We start from the raw sequence: 19,248 nt of genomic DNA, 5'->3' as shown, positions 1-19,248 counted from the left end.
CTTGTACGCATTAAGGCATGGCCATTTAACTGGCCTCTTAGGCGAACACTAATGGTTATCGTTTCAGGCCTTCTCTTTTTTCATGTTATTTTCATCTTCAAGTTTGGAGGATAAGATGGCGGGCACAAAGCAAGTAGGAAACAACTCTTTCATTTCCATGTCTACTATCTCTTTCTTCACTCCTGTGGTACATAAAGGCACGCCTGCTTCAACATAGACAATGGGCCCTCCATCTTGAGAATCTCAAATGGCTCAAGAGGGATCATGACCATCTCCGAGCCTGCCACTGTCCATGCCCATTGAAGCCACTTCGAGTCCAACCACCCACTATCTTCAGTGAGCCAATTGACTCCATCACCAGGTGCCAATGAGCTCGGTTGTTCCGCAAGAGTGTATTTTTGAAATTGACGAAGTGTTTCACTGGCCTCATCGACAGAAGATCTGGAAGTGTCAGAAGGCAGAGGATATTGCTCAAGCAGGAAAGTAAACCATCGGTTGAGACGCGAAGACAAGCCCGCCCGTGCCTCTAGTGAATTGTATGTTGCAACTAGCAAGCAAATAACCATTGCAAACAGAGTCTGTGGATCTGTCGAAATACTTGGGACAGTCTGGCTCAACACTGCGAGGGCGTGCTGGAAGCATGTCTGGGCTGGGCCCTGCATTTCAGCCGGGAGAAGGCTAAAAAGCTCGCCTAATCTAAACAGCTCACCATTCTTTGAGATGAGTGACGGACGCTCCAGGATACGCACTCGGATTCGGGACATGACATCTTCTGAGAGGAGGCCGGCCGGGACGCGTGCCATTAGCTCATGTATGAGGACCTTCGTGTCCTCCCAACTTTCACCACGCTTGTGTTCCCTGCCCCGCGTGATGGTCCAAGTGGCAATAACCAAGGCAGCCTGGTCTAATGTAATTTGGCCATTGCGGTAGATTTGGGAGTGGGTCTGGTTCAAGGTGGTGGGTTGCAAAGGCAGATGCTCCGCACTGGCTTTCAGGTTTGTGGCATGGGCCATGAGCTCAAAGCTAATTTGACCGAGGGCAGCATAGATACTATGGCTGTTTCCGTATCCCGGGGGAATGCGAATGCAGTCCTCGGTGATCTCGAGCATTTTGCGCTCGCGTGCGTTTGATTCCATGACGGTCAGTGCGTCGAACAATGCTGGTGAGAAGATCGAGTGTTCCATCATAGTTTCAGGAGCCAGTAGTGGGTAAAATGGATTGAAGATATAGTAGTGGTCTTCGATATTCTTGGCAACCTGAGGGAACAGTTCTAGCTGGCGAACCTTGGCTTCGCCGAGCGGGCTGTCTGGCTTCACACCCAGATGAACAATGCGATAATCAGTTGGGTTGCCGGCAATGCAGAATCCATAGTTCATCAACACTATGTTATGGTCAGTTTCAGTTTCTGTAAGAGCTCAGATATTCAAAAATTGAATATCACATCATGACAAACGCGGTACGTACATTGTTCATTATTACGAGGGCCATAGTTGTTTGAAATTTCTTGACCTGCTGAGTGATCTTCAAGCACGAGAAGGCCAATATCCTTGTCGCCCGCTCGCCACTCAACCTTCGCCATTGGTCGATGGTTCGGAAGGTCAATGAGCGGAAGCAGCGCCGAGACTCCATCATCTGGAAGATCCTCAGGCTCGACAGCCCCAGATAGGACTTTTGACGAAAATGCCCGGGAAGTAATGATAGTTGAAGCCCAGAGATACAGCTCCCTGCATACAAATCAGCATAGTGTTTCCCCGGGCTGACTGGAAGGGACAGGAAGTAGTAGTCTCCCGTACTCACCACGTATACTGCTCACAATCCGGAAATCCAATTGAATCCAACTGAAGATAACCTGAATCATACTTTTGCTCCCAAATCTTAATCCTCTCAACGGCAGCCTCAGGAATCCCAGTGCCCTGGATCCAATCTACATCCTCTTCACCAAAGAACAAGGGGTGGTCAATTGACCCGGCTGAGGCAGGGTACGAATATATGGATACCAGAATCCCTCATTTCCCCGTAGATACTGGCCCATGAGGAAGAAGGCAAAAGTCTCCTCCGGCCCGACCTCGTCGATCCATGTCCGCGGGAGGTCAACACCGTGCTTAGGGAATGAGCCCCGTGGACACTCGTAGCCAACGGCATTATACCAGGACATTGAGACGTTAATTGGAGTGTTGATCACCCGGGTCTCTTTTGGGATTGCTTCTGGCCAGTCTGCTTTCACTTGCAAGTGCACGCCGCGGGAGGCGTCCTGTGCGATTCTCACGCTCTTGTCGACCGTGCCACCATGCTGAAGGAACCAGGTCAATAGCTCTGTGTGAGCTTCTAGCTTTGGGTCGACTTGCCTATTTCGTGTTAGGTATGTTTAATCTTCTTGATTTGCAAATGCCCTGGGAATGACGTATCTCCACACTGCACTTACTCCGAGGAAGCTGCCATTCTTTAGGAAAATGGGTAGATCTTGTTGGACCGATATATTTTTTTCTTGCAGGCCAGTTTACCGACACAGTTATTCAAGAATGACTGGACTTGGTGTATCGGTCAAAGTCCTGAGGAAAGAATTGATGCGGGATGGTGGGGCCCGCTTTTTTCTCCCAGTATGTAAAGAGTTGACGTTCTTTTTTACTACGCATCTTATAAGAATGATCTGTGAGATGAAACATTCTCAAAATCTACCAGAGTGTGCAGTTGCTCAAACTAAATCGACTCGCTTCTCCAGACTTCAACTATCGTACATAGGCGAATGCCAACAATCAAAAACCATCGACTCGTAAGCCGATCCCAGGTGACATGCGATACATGCAAGGACAATATAACATCAGATCAAAAAGCTCTCCATGTAGAACTCGAGAATCATTAATGCAGAACCCATGGCTACTCCATCGATGGAAAGTGTATATACAAACGCCATGCCGCGACGGCGACTCGCATAAAAAAATCCCACGGTTTCTCCTGGTGGGATGTACCGTCACGGCCACGCAATCAAATGCAAAGAGTCCAAGCTTAGTTCGAGGTCGAGGACTTGCGGCCAGGTACCACGATTTCCACCAATCCGTCATCCTCACCATCGCTGCTGTCGTTTTGCTCGTCATCATAATGGGAGCTCACGGCCCGGGTTCGGCGGAAGTTGTTGTATCGTCCAGGCCCCGAGAGGTTGGAGTAACCAAGAGATTCATTAATGATAGCCTCGTCTTCATCGTCGGAGTCCATCATGCCAATCCCACTTGGTCCGACCATCTCACCCATCTCGTCATCGTCATCCTCGACTTCGAGGGGGACACGAACTTGGCGCCTCACGGATTCTGCGTGGCCATCACCTTCATCTTCAGATGAGTTGGTTGACAGCGAGTCTGGAGGGCTGAATCCCGATTCTGGGAAGGTAGGTGAGTGTTTGGCATTGGCTGAGCCAAATTCACTGTTAGGGAACGCAGAGCTGCCTCCCTCGGCATCATCGTCGATCCCTGCAATTACAAATGGGTTGTTCGGCCAGTCCGACCCTCGGTCCGCGCTTTTTTCGGCCCCTTTGTCTTCCCCGTCGCCCTCTTCATTTTCTGATGATTGTTGCTTCTGGGCGGCAAGACGCGCGGCTAATTGACGGCGTGCCCGGGACGGACCGAGACTCAATGGAGCAGGTGGCGGGGGTAAAATAGGAATAGGCTGACTGGCTGAACTTGTCAACACCTATTAGAAAGTCCTGTCAGTAAAGGTGCAATACATCTGACAGCGCACAGTCTGTTAAGGGAAAGGAAACAATGCATAGAAGCCCAGTTCAGAAGAGAAGTGACACAGAAAGATACCCTGGGCTGGGATTTCACATAAAGGGACAATGTAAAACACATCAGCAAACAAGGTTCCAAATGTGCGGCTGGAAGTCGACAGCTCCATTGAACAAGCGCGAACGATCCATCACCCTACCTGGAACCTTGGGCTTGTTGCCTCTTGCTATAGGATTTCATACATTTGGGATATTGAGATCAAAAACTGGAAAGAGAAAGGGAGAAGGGAGAGGGTAAAGGGGGATAACGAAGTCGGTTTAAGAATCGTGGCCCAATATGCCGATCGGGAAGGGGTCACCTACATTGTCGGTGTCGCCTTGATCGACATTTCCGGAGTCTCGGTCGTCCTGGTCCTCCATTTCTTCGTCCTCGTCGTCATCGCTTGAGCTGGCAAAGCCACTCAAAAGGGAGGTGCCACCTCCACCGAATGCTCCGCCGGAAACACTTCCTTGGCTGAGATCAAAGCTCTGGAAGTTTGATCCACCCATTCCTCCATTCAATCCTGCGTCTGACAGCGCATTGGAGTTAGGGAAGCCTTGGCTGGAGTTGGTGTTGTTGAGGCTAGCCTGACGAGATCCAGACATATCAGGACGAACGCCGCCTAGAATGGCATTGTCCCGCTCGCGAGTCTCTGATAAAGTCTGTTCGACGTACTCAATCCAGTCAGGATTCAATACACTTTCCATAACGGCCCGTGAAAGCAACTCTGGTGGATGACGCTCGCTGAACTTGACAACTTCCTCTGCAACAAGAGTAAGATGACCCATATATCCGAGGCGGATTTGTTTGGTCCGCTGGGTCTCATCACTGCGCTTCTGTCCTTCAACAATCGCGGTGGTGATCCGTCCAATATCAAATACATTGACTGCGAGTGCCCGGTTGTAGCCACGCTCCATGGGACCGTTGAAGACTTGTTGAATCACATCGTAAACAACATTGTGAAGGAAATTATTCCATGGGAAACGAAAGAAGAAGCCCTATAAATTATTAGCATAGTTGTTCAACATTTTCCAAGGGTAATACTTACTAGGATCGTTGGGACCACTTTGTTCTCCACAAACTGAATCTTCAAATAATCACCGACGACAGGTCGCCCGTCAGTATCGAGTTGGATGTACTGTTCAGCCGAATCCTCATCGCCTCCGTCATTCAAGGTGCTTCTTTCCTCGGCCTGTGCAGTAGCACCAGATGCTTCTTCCAATTGATCGGCAGGGGGTGGGTTTGACTCCGATGTCGGTTCCTTCGTGAAGAGAGGAGCTGGAACATCCTGAGATGAAGGAGCCACAGGCTCTTGGTTATCCTTTTCGGGCTTTTTATGCTCGCCTTGCGGGTCATTGCCAAGGTTCATGCTCCCAACTTGGTCAGGCAAACCAATACTAGGCGACGAGGGGTCAGTAGTGGCTGCGCCGGAACTTTGAGACGGGTTTGTGGTTTGTTCGGAAGACACTGGCTCTGCTGCTGTGGCCTTTGATGGAGGTATCTCGCTGACGGTTTCCGTTGGCTGCGAGATTGCAGTGGTCGTTGTGTCTGCACTAGCTTTTGCGCCCACTAAAACACCTGATGCACCCACATCTTCAAACCCTTCTTCGTCGCCCGCGTGTGGCACTTCTGCGATCTTGATATCTTCCGGTGATCCTGAATCGAAGGCTGAATCGTTTACAAAATCGGCCGTCGTATCATTACAATCAACACCGGAGTTCTCGTCTCTGTGCGGATCGAAAACTCCTTCACGGATCAACCGCTCACGCTCCTCGTCTCTTTGTTTGACGTACTCATCACTACCTGGCTCATTCAGAAGGCCCATGTTACTGCAATGAAGCAGCTCTGCCATCAATTCACACGTCTTGAATCGGTCGAAACCAAGAGGCTCAATTTGCCCACCCCATGCAGAGCTCAGCTTTCCTCGCTCAACAGTCTTCAGCTTGTTTCCATCATGGATAGTGTGTTGGGAACTTTGAATGAGAGCCATGAACTGGGGAATATGTTTGGCGAAGAGACGCAGCAAGGTTCCAAGGTAGATTGGGTCATAAGTGGTGAGCATTGTATCGGGTCCGCCGAGGGACTCCGGATCATAGTCGGAATTGTTCTTGCGGATTACTTCGATGACAATACCAACGCCCACGGTTAGGGGATTACCACCCATGAGCATAGCATCGATGAGCTGCTGTACGCACCGAGTCGAGACAAGCTGGCGTGTCAGGCTGTTAGGGCCAATACATGACTGATCATTCGGGCTTGCATTCGCAGATATGGTGATGATCGCTTTCAGGAAGTCGCCTGCCGAGGTTTGAACAGATGCCGGACGATCGGGCGACAAGAAACACAGAAGATTAGGAATCAGGTCCTGGGATTTGAGCCAGTCAACAGTACCCTGGCCACCCTCTGCCTTCTCGAGGCTGATAATTTTCAGAAGAAGATCCATGACCATGGGGTTATCAACATGCTGCAACAATGCCGGGACGATTCCATCGAGGGACTTGAGAAACTCTAGCATCTCCTCGGTCTTTTTATCAAGCAAAGTCTCGTTTACTTTTGTGAAGTAGCTTGCTTGCAATGAATCAAGAGGTGGGGCTCGTCGCAGGAAGCCCCAGAAGTCTCGTAAGTATGAAGGGTTTGCCATCATAGATTCGAGGATGGACCAGGTCTCTGATGAGAGAATCTCACAAGCAATATAGGCATGCTTCAGACGGTTCTTCTCGACTTTGTCTAGGTCCTCCGGGTCAAGGATATCCCTCAGCGGATCCCCTTCCTTCTCCTCGTCCGTATCTGTCTGGTCCGCGGAAGCGGCAGCATCCTTGTCCTTCTTTGAAGCATCTTTTGCATCATCATCTTCATCATTCTCTTCGTCCTCATTCACTAAGCTCGGTGCAATGACATAATCCATAAGCCGTTTCAAGACATGATCCTCGCGCAGGTATTCAATGAGTTTCGTATTAAGCTGTTTCAGTTCTTGGATGATTTCGGGCTCATCTAGGAGTTCCTCAAGAGTGACATCGGGTTTGTCGAGCAGGGTATCGATGGTGGAGATATTCGCATATCCCCCAAAGCGCCAAAACATGATGGAGTATATAGCCGAGGGAAATGATTCATAAAATGGATTCGTTTCGTTCGTCTCCGAGATTTCGTAACGGAGCAGTCTATGGTACAAGGGGTGGTCGAAATATCGGGTTCCCAGGAGAAGTTGCGCGACAGGCCAATACACCGGCAAGCCAAGCGTGGTGTCCACACACAGAGACCAGGTCGCGCAGGTCGAGTGGGGTACGCTGGACCGTCACGGCCGATAAATGACTGGAGCTAGAGATTTAAATCGATTGAAAATCAAAGCGATCTAGCGCTGTGTGGATAGATAATGTATTAGCAATCAGGTTCACACGCTTGCATCACCCGGAGTCCCGATGAAGTGTTCCCGTGAAGCAAACCGCCTTCACCGAGTGGGTGCGTGCGACAGAGTTAGAGGATCTGGTCAGGGGGTTTTATGGGAGCTGACGAGCCATAAGATAGAGCCCTAGATATAACGTACCTTCAATCTCGAGGGAATGACGAAGAAAGAGAGAAATCTGGACCTCCCTGTGGGTTTGGGGGAGGGGAAGATGAAGAAATGGCGAGTGGAGTTGGAGAGTCAAAATGAGCAGACTCGAGGGGCACACACACAAACACAGACGAGAATGGCAACTCAACACCTGTCCATCAAGGAAGCAGTTGAGGGGGAGAAGAAAGAGAGGTTCCGCTTCGGGGAAGCTGTGCTGATCGATTACCGATCCCTGATGGCCACGAGCCCTGTAGCAGGGGCGGAAACACGTATGTAATCACCGCGGGGATAAAAACCTCCAGATAAGGATGAACTGACCAAAGATCCCTATATCTGACTTGATAGACATTCTTCTAATTATCTCTTTAATTTGAACTCATATTTATGAATGTGTTTTTTTGAATTTCCATCTCATCTCATCATGGGATCAGCTGCATCCATTAAGATGACGGTGGGTACGGAGTCCTGGGTACTCGGTACAACCCTTCCCCGCCAGATTTGTGTGCTAAAGAAAGTAGCCAATACAGAAAGTGTCCTGTCCCACGTAGCCCAACTTGACTGCCACAGTGAATACAAGGATCTCAATCCCAGGACGAAGTATCATCTGACAACCCCATCGGAAACACACAAGATGAAACAAGCTGAACTTGTTACGGAAATCAAATGAACTGAAACTTTGCATGTACTTTACGATCACGTGTGTGGTATGGCCTCAGGCATTCATTGCGCTATCCATGGTTCTAGAAGCTATTCTTTCCCAGTCCAACTCTTTCTCTCTTTCTCTCTTTCTCTCTGGTCTTGGTCTTAAAAGTAAAACACTTCTATAAGAATTCAGCAGATTGGTTGGTCCCAGCGCTTTCTCCTTTCCAGACAGGGCCCGTGCAGACATCTGCTCAGCCTCATCTAGTTTGTCTGAATCTTGATTCTTGATACTCCGTATAGGACTTCGAGATTACAAACAATATCCGTGGTTGATGGTACTTTTGATCCAAGTACTTTTTCATTTTCGCCTAACGCTTGTTTAGGTACACATATGCTAGCTCAGTTTTCTTTCAGGCAGGTATGAAACATGTGATACCTCATCGAATTGGTCAGGTAGAATAATAGATCATACTATTCCCAATCATGAATCGCTGCACAAGTTGTGTGTTCACGACCAGTTCAGCGGGCGTAAGTGATAAATGGAACAATTTGTATCAACTCCACTACTAGTAGTCGTATCAACGTATTGAACGCATACCAATAATATTCACGTGGCTGTCTATTGTCCCGTAAATGCCCATTATACTTGCTGATGTCTCAATGCAGTTGCATATAGCAATGTTTCTACTTGAAGTGCTCGAGGGGCAGTTCTTTTCTCCTTTTCAGCCCACAGATCTCCCTTTATTTTCTCACTTCCTTTCGGGGACGTGAATTATGTATGTTATGTGCCCCCTTTCTCTATACTTACATAGACTTACATAGACAAGCGTAGACGGTCGCTTCTGCGGCCTTGTGATGTCTTTCTTACAGGGCTTTTCAGTGGTCTTTTCAGTGGTCTTTTCGGCAGTCTTTCCAATAGCCTTCTCAGTGGGCTTCCCATTTTTTCTTAGATATATTTAAAATAGTTTTCCCTTTTCTAGCTTATTCAAGACGGCAGAAAAAGGCGGGAAAAGCATACTCTGTGCAAGCGACTTTTCTATGTATAACTTCTGATGATGATGATATATAGAACGTTGGACTGTTGGGGGAATTTCCTCCTCGTCAATTTCGACCATGATGCCTCTATCAGTCAAAATACGGGAGGTAGCTTGCTCAAGTTCACAGAGCTGCCCCCACCTGAACGCCTATAACCTGGGTATAGATCCAGAGATGAAGACAACGGGATATATACGTATATAATGTACGGAGATATGGAAGCATTGACCCGCTCGGGAGCCGAGCAACCCCAGAGATGGTCCTGACGGACGAATATGCGTTATCAACAGTCAGGATGGCGAATGAGACGCATTATATGTACACTTCCTCGTACTTTGTAATCTCCACCTGCTTATTAGAAATTAGCCCGGGCTAATTTTTAAGTCCACTGGCGTTTCTATGTCGCTCTTATAAACTGCAAGCATGAAATAAATGCTCTATATCACCCATAGGTATCATCTGTTGATCAAGGGAAAAGCATGGCGCCCTTCTCAAGCCTCCGCGCCACCCTTAGCATATCCCCCTGCTCCAGCATTCACGGAGGCAAATGCGCCGCCAGGCTCGCAAACTGGCCGTGTCTTTGTTGTGACTGGTGGAATTGCGGGTGTTGGGCTTGAACCATGCAGGATTCTCTACGCGAGCGGAGCAACTGTATATATGGCGTCTCGGTCCCAGGTCAGTCTAGAGAGTAGTCCTTTAGCCTCCGGCTCTAGTGATCATATTGAAATCGCAGACCAAAGCAGAAGCAGTCATCAAATCGATTACCAAGGCGTCAAAATCCAAGGTTACGAGTGGCAAACTGAAGTTCTTGCATCTGGATCTGAACGACCTCTTGGTCGTCAAGGCTGTAGCGAAACGCTTTTCCCAGCAGGAAGATAAGCTAGATGTGCTGTGGAACAATGCCGGCACCGGAGCTAATATGGTCACGATCGGCCAACGCACAGTCCAAGACTTCGAGCCCATGATAGGAATGCATTGCATTGCGACACTTCTCTTCACTAAACTTCTTCTCCCACAGCTGCGGGCTGCCGACACTTCTGACGAGAGCGGGAAGACTCGTGTGGCATGGACGCCGAGCGCTCTGGTGAAGGCGGGCTCACCACCCAACGGTCTGGATTTCGACCTGTTGGACAAAGGAACAAATAGACGCACCGATAACTACGGGACGTCCAAAGCGGGCACCTGGATCCTCAGCCGGGAAATTGCTCGTCGATATGCCAAGAACGGAATCGTCAGTGTTTGTCTGAACCTGGGGTTCTTAGACAGCCTCTTTCACTGGGACCCCTGCAGCCATCATGTTCGTCTTGAACAAAGTTCCTGGGTGATGAAATCTGCGGCGCGTACACAGAGCTTTATGCTGGATTTTCTTCCGATATCACGCTGGAAAGCAGCGGTTCGTACATCATTCCCTGGGGCCGGATCCGCCCCAACGAGGCTACTCCGCGACAGAACCTCATTAAGTCTGGCGATCCAAGGAGGAAGGGGCCTAGACTATGGGAACAAGCTCTGGGCCTGGTGTGAAGGGAAATGGAATAGTTATGTCTAGATAATTAAATTTTGAGTACGAGAATTGTACAGCACGGGCCAGAGAAACCTTGGAAGAGTTAGAACGTACATAGGCACATCCCACCAGTAGTAGGATATATAGATTGTGCAATATCGGTTCAACATACGACTATCATACCATTTACTCGGCACGCAACGCGGAGAAGTTGGCCATTCTATAGAGGGCTTTATTTCCTTAAGACAGCAGATGGTAGCCTAGAACGAATAAAAGGCTCTCGTCAGATGGTATAGAAACTAGAGTACATTATTCACTAAATATGGAAACCGTCGTAATATCACATCCCATTATTATCCTTCGTCCACAAATGGTTCTGAACGCCTTGCATTGATGCGGAACCGCAGAGTCAAATGAGTTCCATATGTTCATATGACGGTCGGTTACCATATGGTGCAGATATCCCCACTGTTCTCGGGGGTACAGCTAGAGTGGCATTGCAGAGTGGCCACAAGGCCGGTGAGCGACAATCTTGGTGGATAGCTGCACAGTATGGTAGATCTCGTCTTGTTGGATGGACACATTGACTAACGGTGGACCTTGATCTTCGAACAAAAAGACCTTGAGTAACGCAAGGGATGCTTCCCGCCGAGTCCAAGAACCTTCTTCTAGACCCCCAAGCAGACGCTTCTATGCCACGGGCCTAACGTTCCAAGTGCTGCGGTCGTCGTGACATCTCCTAGGCAGAGGCATCAAACATTTAGCCTCCATAGATCGCTAGAAGCTAGGGATGCAGAGCGGTGAAATTGGACTCAGTCCATTTTCAATTTTCACGTCAAACAAATAGCGCTGCTCAGTAATATGAATAGATGGACGGGCCTTTGGCCTAGCGGTTGAGTTGGTTTCGACATTTGGGCGCCCACTTGGAGCCCGTCCATCTTCAGCTTGAGTGCCGTTTGATCTCAAGTTGCCGGATCGCCTACGGGCGATGACTTTTTTATTTTTTGATTCCGATACATTTCCAATGACAAAAATGCTTCCAACTTAATGTCCTTCGGCACAGGTCATTTGCGAGCTTAATCAGAAGGGTGGAACTTGACAAGCCAGAGGAGCCTCAGAAGAATCCACTGCCCAGATGCACCCGGCCCTGGGGGCACCTGGCCCGGGCTCCGGGGCCAGAGCACTGGTCCGGGGGGCTGAGTGAGCTTAGATAAGAAGGAATCGTGCTCAGTTTTACTGAGAGAAAAAGCGGCAAGACCCGAGGACTAAAAGGGAAAGAGAAAGCCAAGAAGTGGCAGAAGCAAACCCGGCCTACATACTCCGTACGTAATACGTACTTGCATAGGGAACAATTTAAGGCTCGTTCCTTAGTATTCTATACTTCCCTAGCTCTTAGAAGCGTTCTATGCCAGTTATTGGTTGAATTACCACCTCGGCCCACCGACCGCGGTTTTATTGAGCACTGGCCACGCGCGGTCTGGAGTCGCTCTCAAGGCCGCTGCCTACTTACCCTCACCTTCACCTTTCACTAATAATCCCCAACACAACCCACCATCATGAACCGACTGTTTGGCACGAAGAGCACCGGTCCTAAGCCGACTCTTGAAGGTGCTATCACCAATGTACGCTGCCCGCACAAGCCTGTTCCAAGGCACCTAGCCCCCGCCCCCTCGAGATACCCCACTAACCATACAACAGGTCGACACTCGAGTTTCCAGCATAGATGTCAAGCTAGCAGCGCTCAACTCCGAACTATCCACATATCAAACCAAGATCGCCAAGATGCGCGATGGGCCCGGCAAGAATGCCCTCCGGCAGAAAGCACTCAAAGTTCTTCAGCGACGAAAACAATACGAGGCGCAGCGAGACCAACTCTCGCAACAATCATGGAACATGGAGCAAGCGGGCATGATGCAGGATAATTTGAAGAATGTGATGACGACGGTGGACGCGATGAAGACCACGACCAAGGAACTCAAGAAGCAGTATGGCAAGGTCGACATCGATAAGATCGAGCAGATGCAGGATGAGATGGCGGATCTGATGGAGGTTGGGAATGAAATTCAAGAAAGTATCTCTCGGGCCTATGATGTCCCGGAGGATGTTGATGAGGCCGAGTTAGATGCGGAGCTTGAGGCGCTTGGAGAGGAATCCATGTTTGAGAGCAGCATGGGCGAGAGTGCTATGCCGAGCTTCTTGCAGGATGAGGTGGCTCCACCGCAGTTTATTGATGAGCCCCCTGAGCAACATAAGGTCAAAGAGGCCGCAGGCGGACTTGGATAAGACTAATGTTAAGGCGTGCTTTTGTTTAGCGGCAACCAGGTGTTCTTCTGTGTCAAGGTACAGGCAGTGGAGTTGATTGGGTGTTGATTTTAACTTGGAATAAGCTACACTCATATTGTATTTGAAGCTCTCATTTCATTTATGTGTCATATCATATCAATTCGCACACGCATGATCAAGCTCCATAAACCTGTTTTCACTCTAATCACAGATCTGCTTGGTCATTGCCATCAGTCCCAAATACATCTGTCTCGCGTCATGGACAGCATCATTAGAGATTAAGACGCTTTTCCCATTCCCACCAGCACCAGCAGGGCCACATTCATCACAACGATGACAATCCACACAAGGACCGCAACCACCGAGGTGATTAGGTTGTTCCGCATCGGAACTGTTACCACATCAACTTCACCCTCTCGTTCGGAAGATTCTTCAGTTCGAACGGTCATGTAGCGGTTGAGACAAGTAAACCAGATGAGAGGCGCTGAAACAAATGGCAGAATAACACTCAAAACAACCTGACTCGCAGTCAAAGTCCTATCAAGGCCCTCCTTACCAACAGCCGCAGCAATGATGATGCTTGGAATGATACTGATCGAGCGGGTAATGAGTCTTCGGAGCCATGGTTTGATGGTCCAATTCAACATCCCCTCGCTCACCATTTGACCAGCGATTGTGCAGACTATTCCGGCGGAAATACCTGACAGTAGCAGTGCGAGAGCGAATACCAAGCCTGCAGCTGGTGCGATCGACTTGGAGAGCAGTTTGTGAATTCCGAAGAGGTCTGCATTGTCTCCGCCAGGAACACCATAGAGAGCAGCACCCGCGACAATAAGGATTGCGCTGTTCACAAACAGTGCAAAGGTAAAAAGTGAGAGCGACAACTCGATGATTGAGTACTTCATGCAGTCGCGGATTGCATGAATCGATGGGCGATATTTAACTTCGCCATCTGCGTTCCCTAGAGGCACAGTGGACTCCACGTAGCCAGAATTGACATCAAATTCCTTGAGACGGGATTGAACCACTCCGCTACCAAGAAACAGGGAGTGTGGCATAACAGTGGCACCGAGGATTCCACAGCTCTGGTAAAGACTGTACATGCGTTAGTAGCTGAAACAGTTACTGTGGCAGTTAAAAGGCCGAGGGGACAGACTTACCCTTCTGATTGAACGATGGCTGAAGATGGTAGGTATCCGCGGAACACCTCCCCTACTGACTGGTCCTTTATAAGAGAGAGCTGAATGCAAAAGCAAACGACAACACCTAACACCAAACCCATTACAAAGAACTCGAACAGTCTGAGTCCCCACATTTTCCCATTAGGTCGGTAAAAAATGAGAATGAAAAGAACATCCGCCAATGTGATAGCGCAACCAGCTACCAAGGGGAGATTGAACAGTAAATTCAACGCGATCGCTGATCCAACCACCTTCCAAGGTTGTCAGTATATCAATTGAGATCCTCTAGATCGAAATCTGGCACTCACCTCTGCAATATCAGTTGCAATAATGGCCGCTTCCGCGAGGATATAGAGAACAATCACTAGCCATTTCGGAAGGTGCTCTCGGCAATTTTCAGCCAGGTTCAAGCCCGTCACCGAGCCCAGCTTGATACATAGGGACTGCAGAAGAATCGCAAATAGATTGGAAATGAGAACGATGAACAACAAGGCGTACTTGAAGTCTGCACCAGCTGCGACATCGGTGGCGTAATTTCCAGGGTCGATATATGCAACCGCGATGAGGAAACCAGGTCCAATAAAGCGGCCGAATTTAGCCAGCTTTCGGGCGCAGTGCAGGGTAGAAGATGTCAAACAAGTAGAAAAAGGGCGGCGAGGTGATCGGCTGCTCCTCGGGGGTGAGTCACCTCCCGAGTCCGCAGCGGTCACCTCGCCGCTGGGGACCTTTTCTTTTCCGGGGTCTGGATCTTGACAACTATTCGGTCTGTTAATAGATATCGAATCATCTCCTGCTGCATTTGCAGAATTGGCATGTCTGCGATGGACTCTAGAATTGGCGAGACCATTAAAGTCATTTCGCATTGTAGTGTCTGGGCTGAAGGGCGGCGGGCTTTGATTCCATTTGGGATTTTTGAGTGTATCGTCAGTCCGCGAGGGGCAATTCATGGTTGTAAGCTTGAAGTTCACTTATGAGATGAGTCTCGGCAAGCTTAAGAGGCAAGCTTAAGAGGCAAGCTTATGAAGTGAAGATCGGGTAACTTGTGAGGCCGGAAATGCCCGATTTTCGCTGCTTCCCGCGTTCTGGGTCCAGAAAAGCTTATATAAATAGGAAGTGTCTCACATTCGTGGCCTCAAAAAGGATGTCCACTTAGGGGGCAATTCTACACATTCTTATGCCGTATGTGTTTGATGTTGGATCGCCTTAATTCCCCGGAAGTCGCAAACGGCTTGTTCATGGGTGGATCAAATTCCACCCTTCACAGTAAACGGTTCGAGGCATACATCTGTACCCTTCTATGCACAATCGGCATAAATATGATCAGAAGATCTTGGAAAAGTGACTTAGGAGTTACCCGACATAATGCATGTACGGAGTAATGAGTGTGTTTATTTTCAATTGGACTTCTCCCGACATTCGGCACACCTGAAGGTCATGACGAAATAAGAATTACACTCAATATCCTATAAGATAATTGGAATATAGACGTATCTTTTTCAATGTTTATATTTGTCGATAGATCAGGTGGGTGCCAATCAAGGATCTAGTCAATATATACGGAGTATACAGCTAGCCTTTAGTGATAACAAAAACAACAAAACAAAAGAACCATGTAAGGACTATATGCACATCGAAGAATAACCCCAAATGAATGGGCAATAATATGCAATATGACATGTCTGGCCACAGAGAAAGACTGCCCACAGTACTATAGAAGGCTAATCACCGCTAATAAACCCCATGTTCACCGCCAAGTCCATCCGTTGCCCCTCGCAACGTCTTTACCCGCACGTTGTTTACTCCTCCACCTTCAATCCAGCCAACCCCAAGGATCGTCTCATGCGCTAAGTCAAGGCAAGTGGATCAACATCTTGATACTCGATGACGGTTGCTGTTGGCAGCAAGACGCCGTTGATTCTTCAAATTCCCCAGCTTGCCCATCTGATCTTTTCTTTTCCTTCCACCAAGCCTATCTTCTTCCCCGCCTTTTTGTGCTTTAAAATTTAGGGGCTATACTTGATCATCATCCTTTTTTGTTTTGTGAATTGCGTTGCTTTTCTACTCTGCGTTTGCTTGCACAGATCCCGTGAGTTCGAACTGCAACTACCCGTTCCCCCCTCTTCACCCACTTCATCGGCTAACAAGATGTACTCAGTTGCTGGCCAAAGAGGATAGCAATGGCTGCGAGTACCTCTGGTCCCCAAATTTTCGACGATGCGAGCCGATCCCCTACCAAACAGTCCATGTTCCGGGCCATGATGTCGTCCAAAACCCATAAACGAGATCAGTCGGCTGACGATGCCGTGGCCCCGCGGCCTCTGCAGAGAAGCAAGCCAACCGAGAATATCCCTTTCTCATTCGGCGGGGAGTCTGATTCCATTGCCAGCTACCGCCCGCTTAGTGAGATTGTCCCCAACCGTGATGCCAGCGACCACGGAGTAGCCACGCCGAAGATGGGCAAGGACGGCAAAGGTGCCCTGCATAAAAAGACTAAAAGCGCAGTCTCATTGAAGTCTCTGAGAAATTATATGGAGCGGAAGGACGGGAAATCGGAGGAGACACCCGAGCAGAGTCAGGATCTGTCGCCCAAAAAGGCAAAATCATCCAATAGTCTTTCGGCCATACTCAAAAGGTCCCAACGGGGAAGAAAGGATGGCTCAAAACAGAGCCGCGATAAGGAAAATCGTAGTCCGACTGACCTGATTGATAATATGAATATGCCATCCCCGGTTATGTCATCCCCGGTCTGGTCACAGGACTCAGCCTCGGGACACAAAGAACCTACTGGTCGATCGAAGCCAGACTCGACCGCCGACATGAGGCGAACCATGGCGGACGAAGTCTCCCTCTATACACCCAAGGGCTATGGGCCAAGCCAGCAACGCAACTTCTATGACTACCACCAACCCTCCCTCGCCAAATCGAACGACACCAAGCCTCGCCCCAAGTCAGACATTTTGACAGGAAACCGCAAAGTGAAGGACCTTCTTGGGTTGCAGCGCGCACCTTCGGGAGAGAGCAACCCTGTCGTGCGATCTGACAGTGCTTCGTCTAAGAGCAAAGGGCCACCGAGTCCACGAAAAACATCCCCCTACCATGACAAAAGAAGAGCCCAAGCGGCTTTCTCGTGTGCAGGCTGCTATCTCGGTATTCAACGCAAAGGAGCGAGATGCTGAAGTGCATCAGCATCTGAACTCCAAGGATCTCGAAAGCGAATTCGAGAAGCTGCTGGTTTGTTGACCGCATCATATACAATCTATTGAAATAGCAAGGCTGACCTTTCTCTAGGATGCGAGGAATATCCCTCATAACATGCGAGACAAGATGCGCTCACTGGACACCAATATCAAGGCCGATTTTATCCAGAAAGATCGGACGGAAAACATCACCCCTCTCAGCGCTGGGACTGGTGATAGCCGTCGAGGACGCGGGAAGGAATCCAAGGAGGACTCCCAGCTTCAGGATCGCAAAGGTTCCCGGTCACGATCTAGGAGCCGCGGATTCACTTTCACTAAAGGCCCCTCGTCACCTGGTAAGAAGTTGCGGCGCGATAGCGAAGCATCAAGCCGTCGTCCAAGGTCCGTGGACCTCTCTCAGCCTGTTGGTGTCTACACCACTCTCTCGGCCAATGCTTCAACAGCGTCACTTGCTGACGCGGCCGCTGTCGATACCGCAGCGGATCCCTCCGACTTTGTGCATTATCTGAGAGAGATTCAGAAACCTGAAATGGTTGAAGTGGGAAAGATGCACAAGCTGCGGCTTCTCTTGCGTAATGAAACCGTGCAATGGGTCAATGACTTTATCACTGAAGGAGGAATGGATGAGATTGTACAGCTTCTCTACCGGATTATGAAGATGACCTGGCGGTATGTATCCTGTGCCTGTCTTCGCCCAAACTGTAGCTGATTTGTTTTACAGTGAGGACCATGAGGACACCCTTTTACACGAGGCGTTGCTCTGCCTGAAGGCTCTGTGCACTACATCTGTGGCTCTGGCACACCTCAGTGCCATCGAGGATCAGCTTTTCCCCGCTCTGCTACATATGCTCTTTGATGAGGAAAAGAAGGGCCCCAGCGAGTTCACCACTCGAGGGATCATTGCAAACCTGCTGTTCACGCAGCTCTCTACCGCTCCTGCTGGTGAACCGGCGATCAAGCGCGCCAAACAGATTCTTTCGTATTTGAAGGACCCTGCTCCACCAGTGGACAACCAGCCGCTGTCCTTCATTGCCAATATTTACCAGTCACGACCCTATAGAGTATGGTGTAAGGAGGTCACCAATGTAACTAAGGAGGTCTTCTGGATTTTCCTTCATCACCTAAATGTGATTCCCCTCCCCAAGTCGGAGGACCTTTTTGGCGACAAGACATCAGTAGACACTCGTCCTTACAGCGAGCGTCACTTCCCTGTCCCTCGCCCTCCTGTTCCGGCTGCCCCATACGTTGGAGGTGTTGAATGGGATGCGACTAACTATCTTGCGGCACATCTCGATCTTGTGAACGGCCTGATTGCCGTCCTACCCACCTCTGAAGAGCGAAACCAGCTTCGGGATGAGCTCCGTGCCTCTGGTTTTGAGAAAGTCATGGGTGGTAGCCTGCGTACTTGCAAGGAGAAGTTCTATTCTTCTGTGCATGACTGCCTGCGAACCTGGGTTGCAGCAGCAATTGATGATGGCTGGCCTTATACTTTTGTGCGCGAAGGCCCGCCCCGAGCAGGTGAGCATGGCTCGCCGACTAAATCCCCCAAGAAATCCGCGCCGGGTAGTCCTAGAAAAGGCCTGGTCGATGAACGGCCGCCCAGGCTGGAACTTGCTTTGGACTTCTCGGATAACCGTTCAGCTGCTGGTCCGACTACCCCGTCGAGCGACCTACGCAGCTGGCTCTAGAATCTGGGTGCGCTAAACCTCCCCTGGTTTTATCTAACGAATTTCCCATTCCTACTTTGTCTTTATTTCCTATCTTTCGTTTGTCTTTCACATTATCATGACTCGGCGTTAGGGCTGGTCCTCAAGCAGCCCCACCCCAACTTATCTTGTTGGTATTTTTTGTTTACTTGACCTTCGGAGTTTATTGATGGTCTGTTATTTCTGACAGGCGTTGGCATACTTGGTGTTATTGGCATGTTGGCTGCATTTCCTTGTCCAGAGAAGTCCTGCGGGCATGATGTAACGAAGCCAAATATTGGCACAGGCGACGGAGCAGAAGGTGAGAGAGAAATTGTTGATTTTGTCTTTTTCTCCTTCTCTCCATGGTACAGCGACGCCTGTTCTTCCGACAGGATTTCTTCATGACAAATGACCTA

At 49.3% G+C, this 19,248-nt stretch overlaps 8 protein-coding genes across 8 annotated transcripts; 5 read left to right on the top strand and 3 right to left on the bottom strand.

Moving 5' to 3' along the window:
- Positions 1-176: 176 nt before the first annotated feature.
- On the bottom strand, positions 177-2,439 carry N7500_002209 (SET domain protein; the record flags this gene model as incomplete). Its single annotated transcript, XM_056673355.1, is given in 5 exon segments — positions 177-1,381; positions 1,465-1,724; positions 1,798-1,969; positions 1,984-2,345; positions 2,423-2,439. 5 exon segments carry the CDS (start codon positions 2,437-2,439, stop codon positions 177-179), a joined length of 2,016 nt encoding a protein of 671 aa, XP_056533880.1.
- Positions 2,440-3,003: 564 nt separating this feature from the next.
- Positions 3,004-6,834, bottom strand: N7500_002208 (SAPS family protein; the record flags this gene model as incomplete). Its single annotated transcript, XM_056673354.1, has 3 exons — positions 3,004-3,681; positions 4,079-4,753; positions 4,804-6,834. The coding sequence occupies 3 exons, from the start codon at positions 6,832-6,834 to the stop codon at positions 3,004-3,006; spliced, it is 3,384 nt and encodes a 1,127-aa protein (XP_056533879.1).
- Positions 6,835-7,312: 478 nt separating this feature from the next.
- Positions 7,313-7,582, top strand: N7500_002207 (uncharacterized protein; the record flags this gene model as incomplete). Its single annotated transcript, XM_056673353.1, has 1 exon — positions 7,313-7,582. The coding sequence occupies one exon, from the start codon at positions 7,313-7,315 to the stop codon at positions 7,580-7,582; it is 270 nt and encodes an 89-aa protein (XP_056533878.1).
- A 1,832-nt stretch (positions 7,583-9,414) lies between these two features.
- On the top strand, positions 9,415-10,503 carry N7500_002206 (Glucose/ribitol dehydrogenase; the record flags this gene model as incomplete). Its single annotated transcript, XM_056673352.1, has 3 exons — positions 9,415-9,657; positions 9,716-10,219; positions 10,297-10,503. The coding sequence occupies 3 exons, from the start codon at positions 9,415-9,417 to the stop codon at positions 10,501-10,503; spliced, it is 954 nt and encodes a 317-aa protein (XP_056533877.1).
- Positions 10,504-12,039: 1,536 nt separating this feature from the next.
- N7500_002205 (putative SNF7 family protein (Cta1)) lies at positions 12,040-12,766 on the top strand (the record flags this gene model as incomplete). The annotated part of the gene is made up of 2 exons (XM_056673351.1): positions 12,040-12,105; positions 12,182-12,766. The coding sequence occupies 2 exons, from the start codon at positions 12,040-12,042 to the stop codon at positions 12,764-12,766; spliced, it is 651 nt and encodes a 216-aa protein (XP_056533876.1).
- A 278-nt stretch (positions 12,767-13,044) lies between these two features.
- Positions 13,045-14,894, bottom strand: N7500_002204 (NRAMP family metal ion transporter; the record flags this gene model as incomplete). The annotated part of the gene is made up of 3 exons (XM_056673350.1): positions 13,045-13,861; positions 13,927-14,198; positions 14,256-14,894. The coding sequence occupies 3 exons, from the start codon at positions 14,892-14,894 to the stop codon at positions 13,045-13,047; spliced, it is 1,728 nt and encodes a 575-aa protein (XP_056533875.1).
- Positions 14,895-15,828: 934 nt separating this feature from the next.
- N7500_002203 (uncharacterized protein) lies at positions 15,829-16,122 on the top strand (the record flags this gene model as incomplete). Its single annotated transcript, XM_056673349.1, has 2 exons — positions 15,829-15,938; positions 16,029-16,122. 2 exons carry the CDS (start codon positions 15,829-15,831, stop codon positions 16,120-16,122), a joined length of 204 nt encoding a protein of 67 aa, XP_056533874.1.
- A 2-nt stretch (positions 16,123-16,124) lies between these two features.
- On the top strand, positions 16,125-18,832 carry N7500_002202 (uncharacterized protein; the record flags this gene model as incomplete). The annotated part of the gene is made up of 4 exons (XM_056673348.1): positions 16,125-16,989; positions 17,054-17,178; positions 17,236-17,813; positions 17,866-18,832. The coding sequence occupies 4 exons, from the start codon at positions 16,125-16,127 to the stop codon at positions 18,830-18,832; spliced, it is 2,535 nt and encodes an 844-aa protein (XP_056533873.1).
- Positions 18,833-19,248: the final 416 nt, after the last annotated feature.

Source organism: Penicillium coprophilum, assembly GCF_028826855.1.
Source record: "Penicillium coprophilum strain IBT 35676 chromosome Unknown utg000002l_segment0_segment1, whole genome shotgun sequence".
Taxonomy (NCBI): Eukaryota; Fungi; Ascomycota; class Eurotiomycetes; order Eurotiales; family Aspergillaceae; genus Penicillium; species Penicillium coprophilum.
Note: the sequence above shows the minus strand (reverse complement) of the source record. Positions and strands in the feature narration are given on the sequence as shown.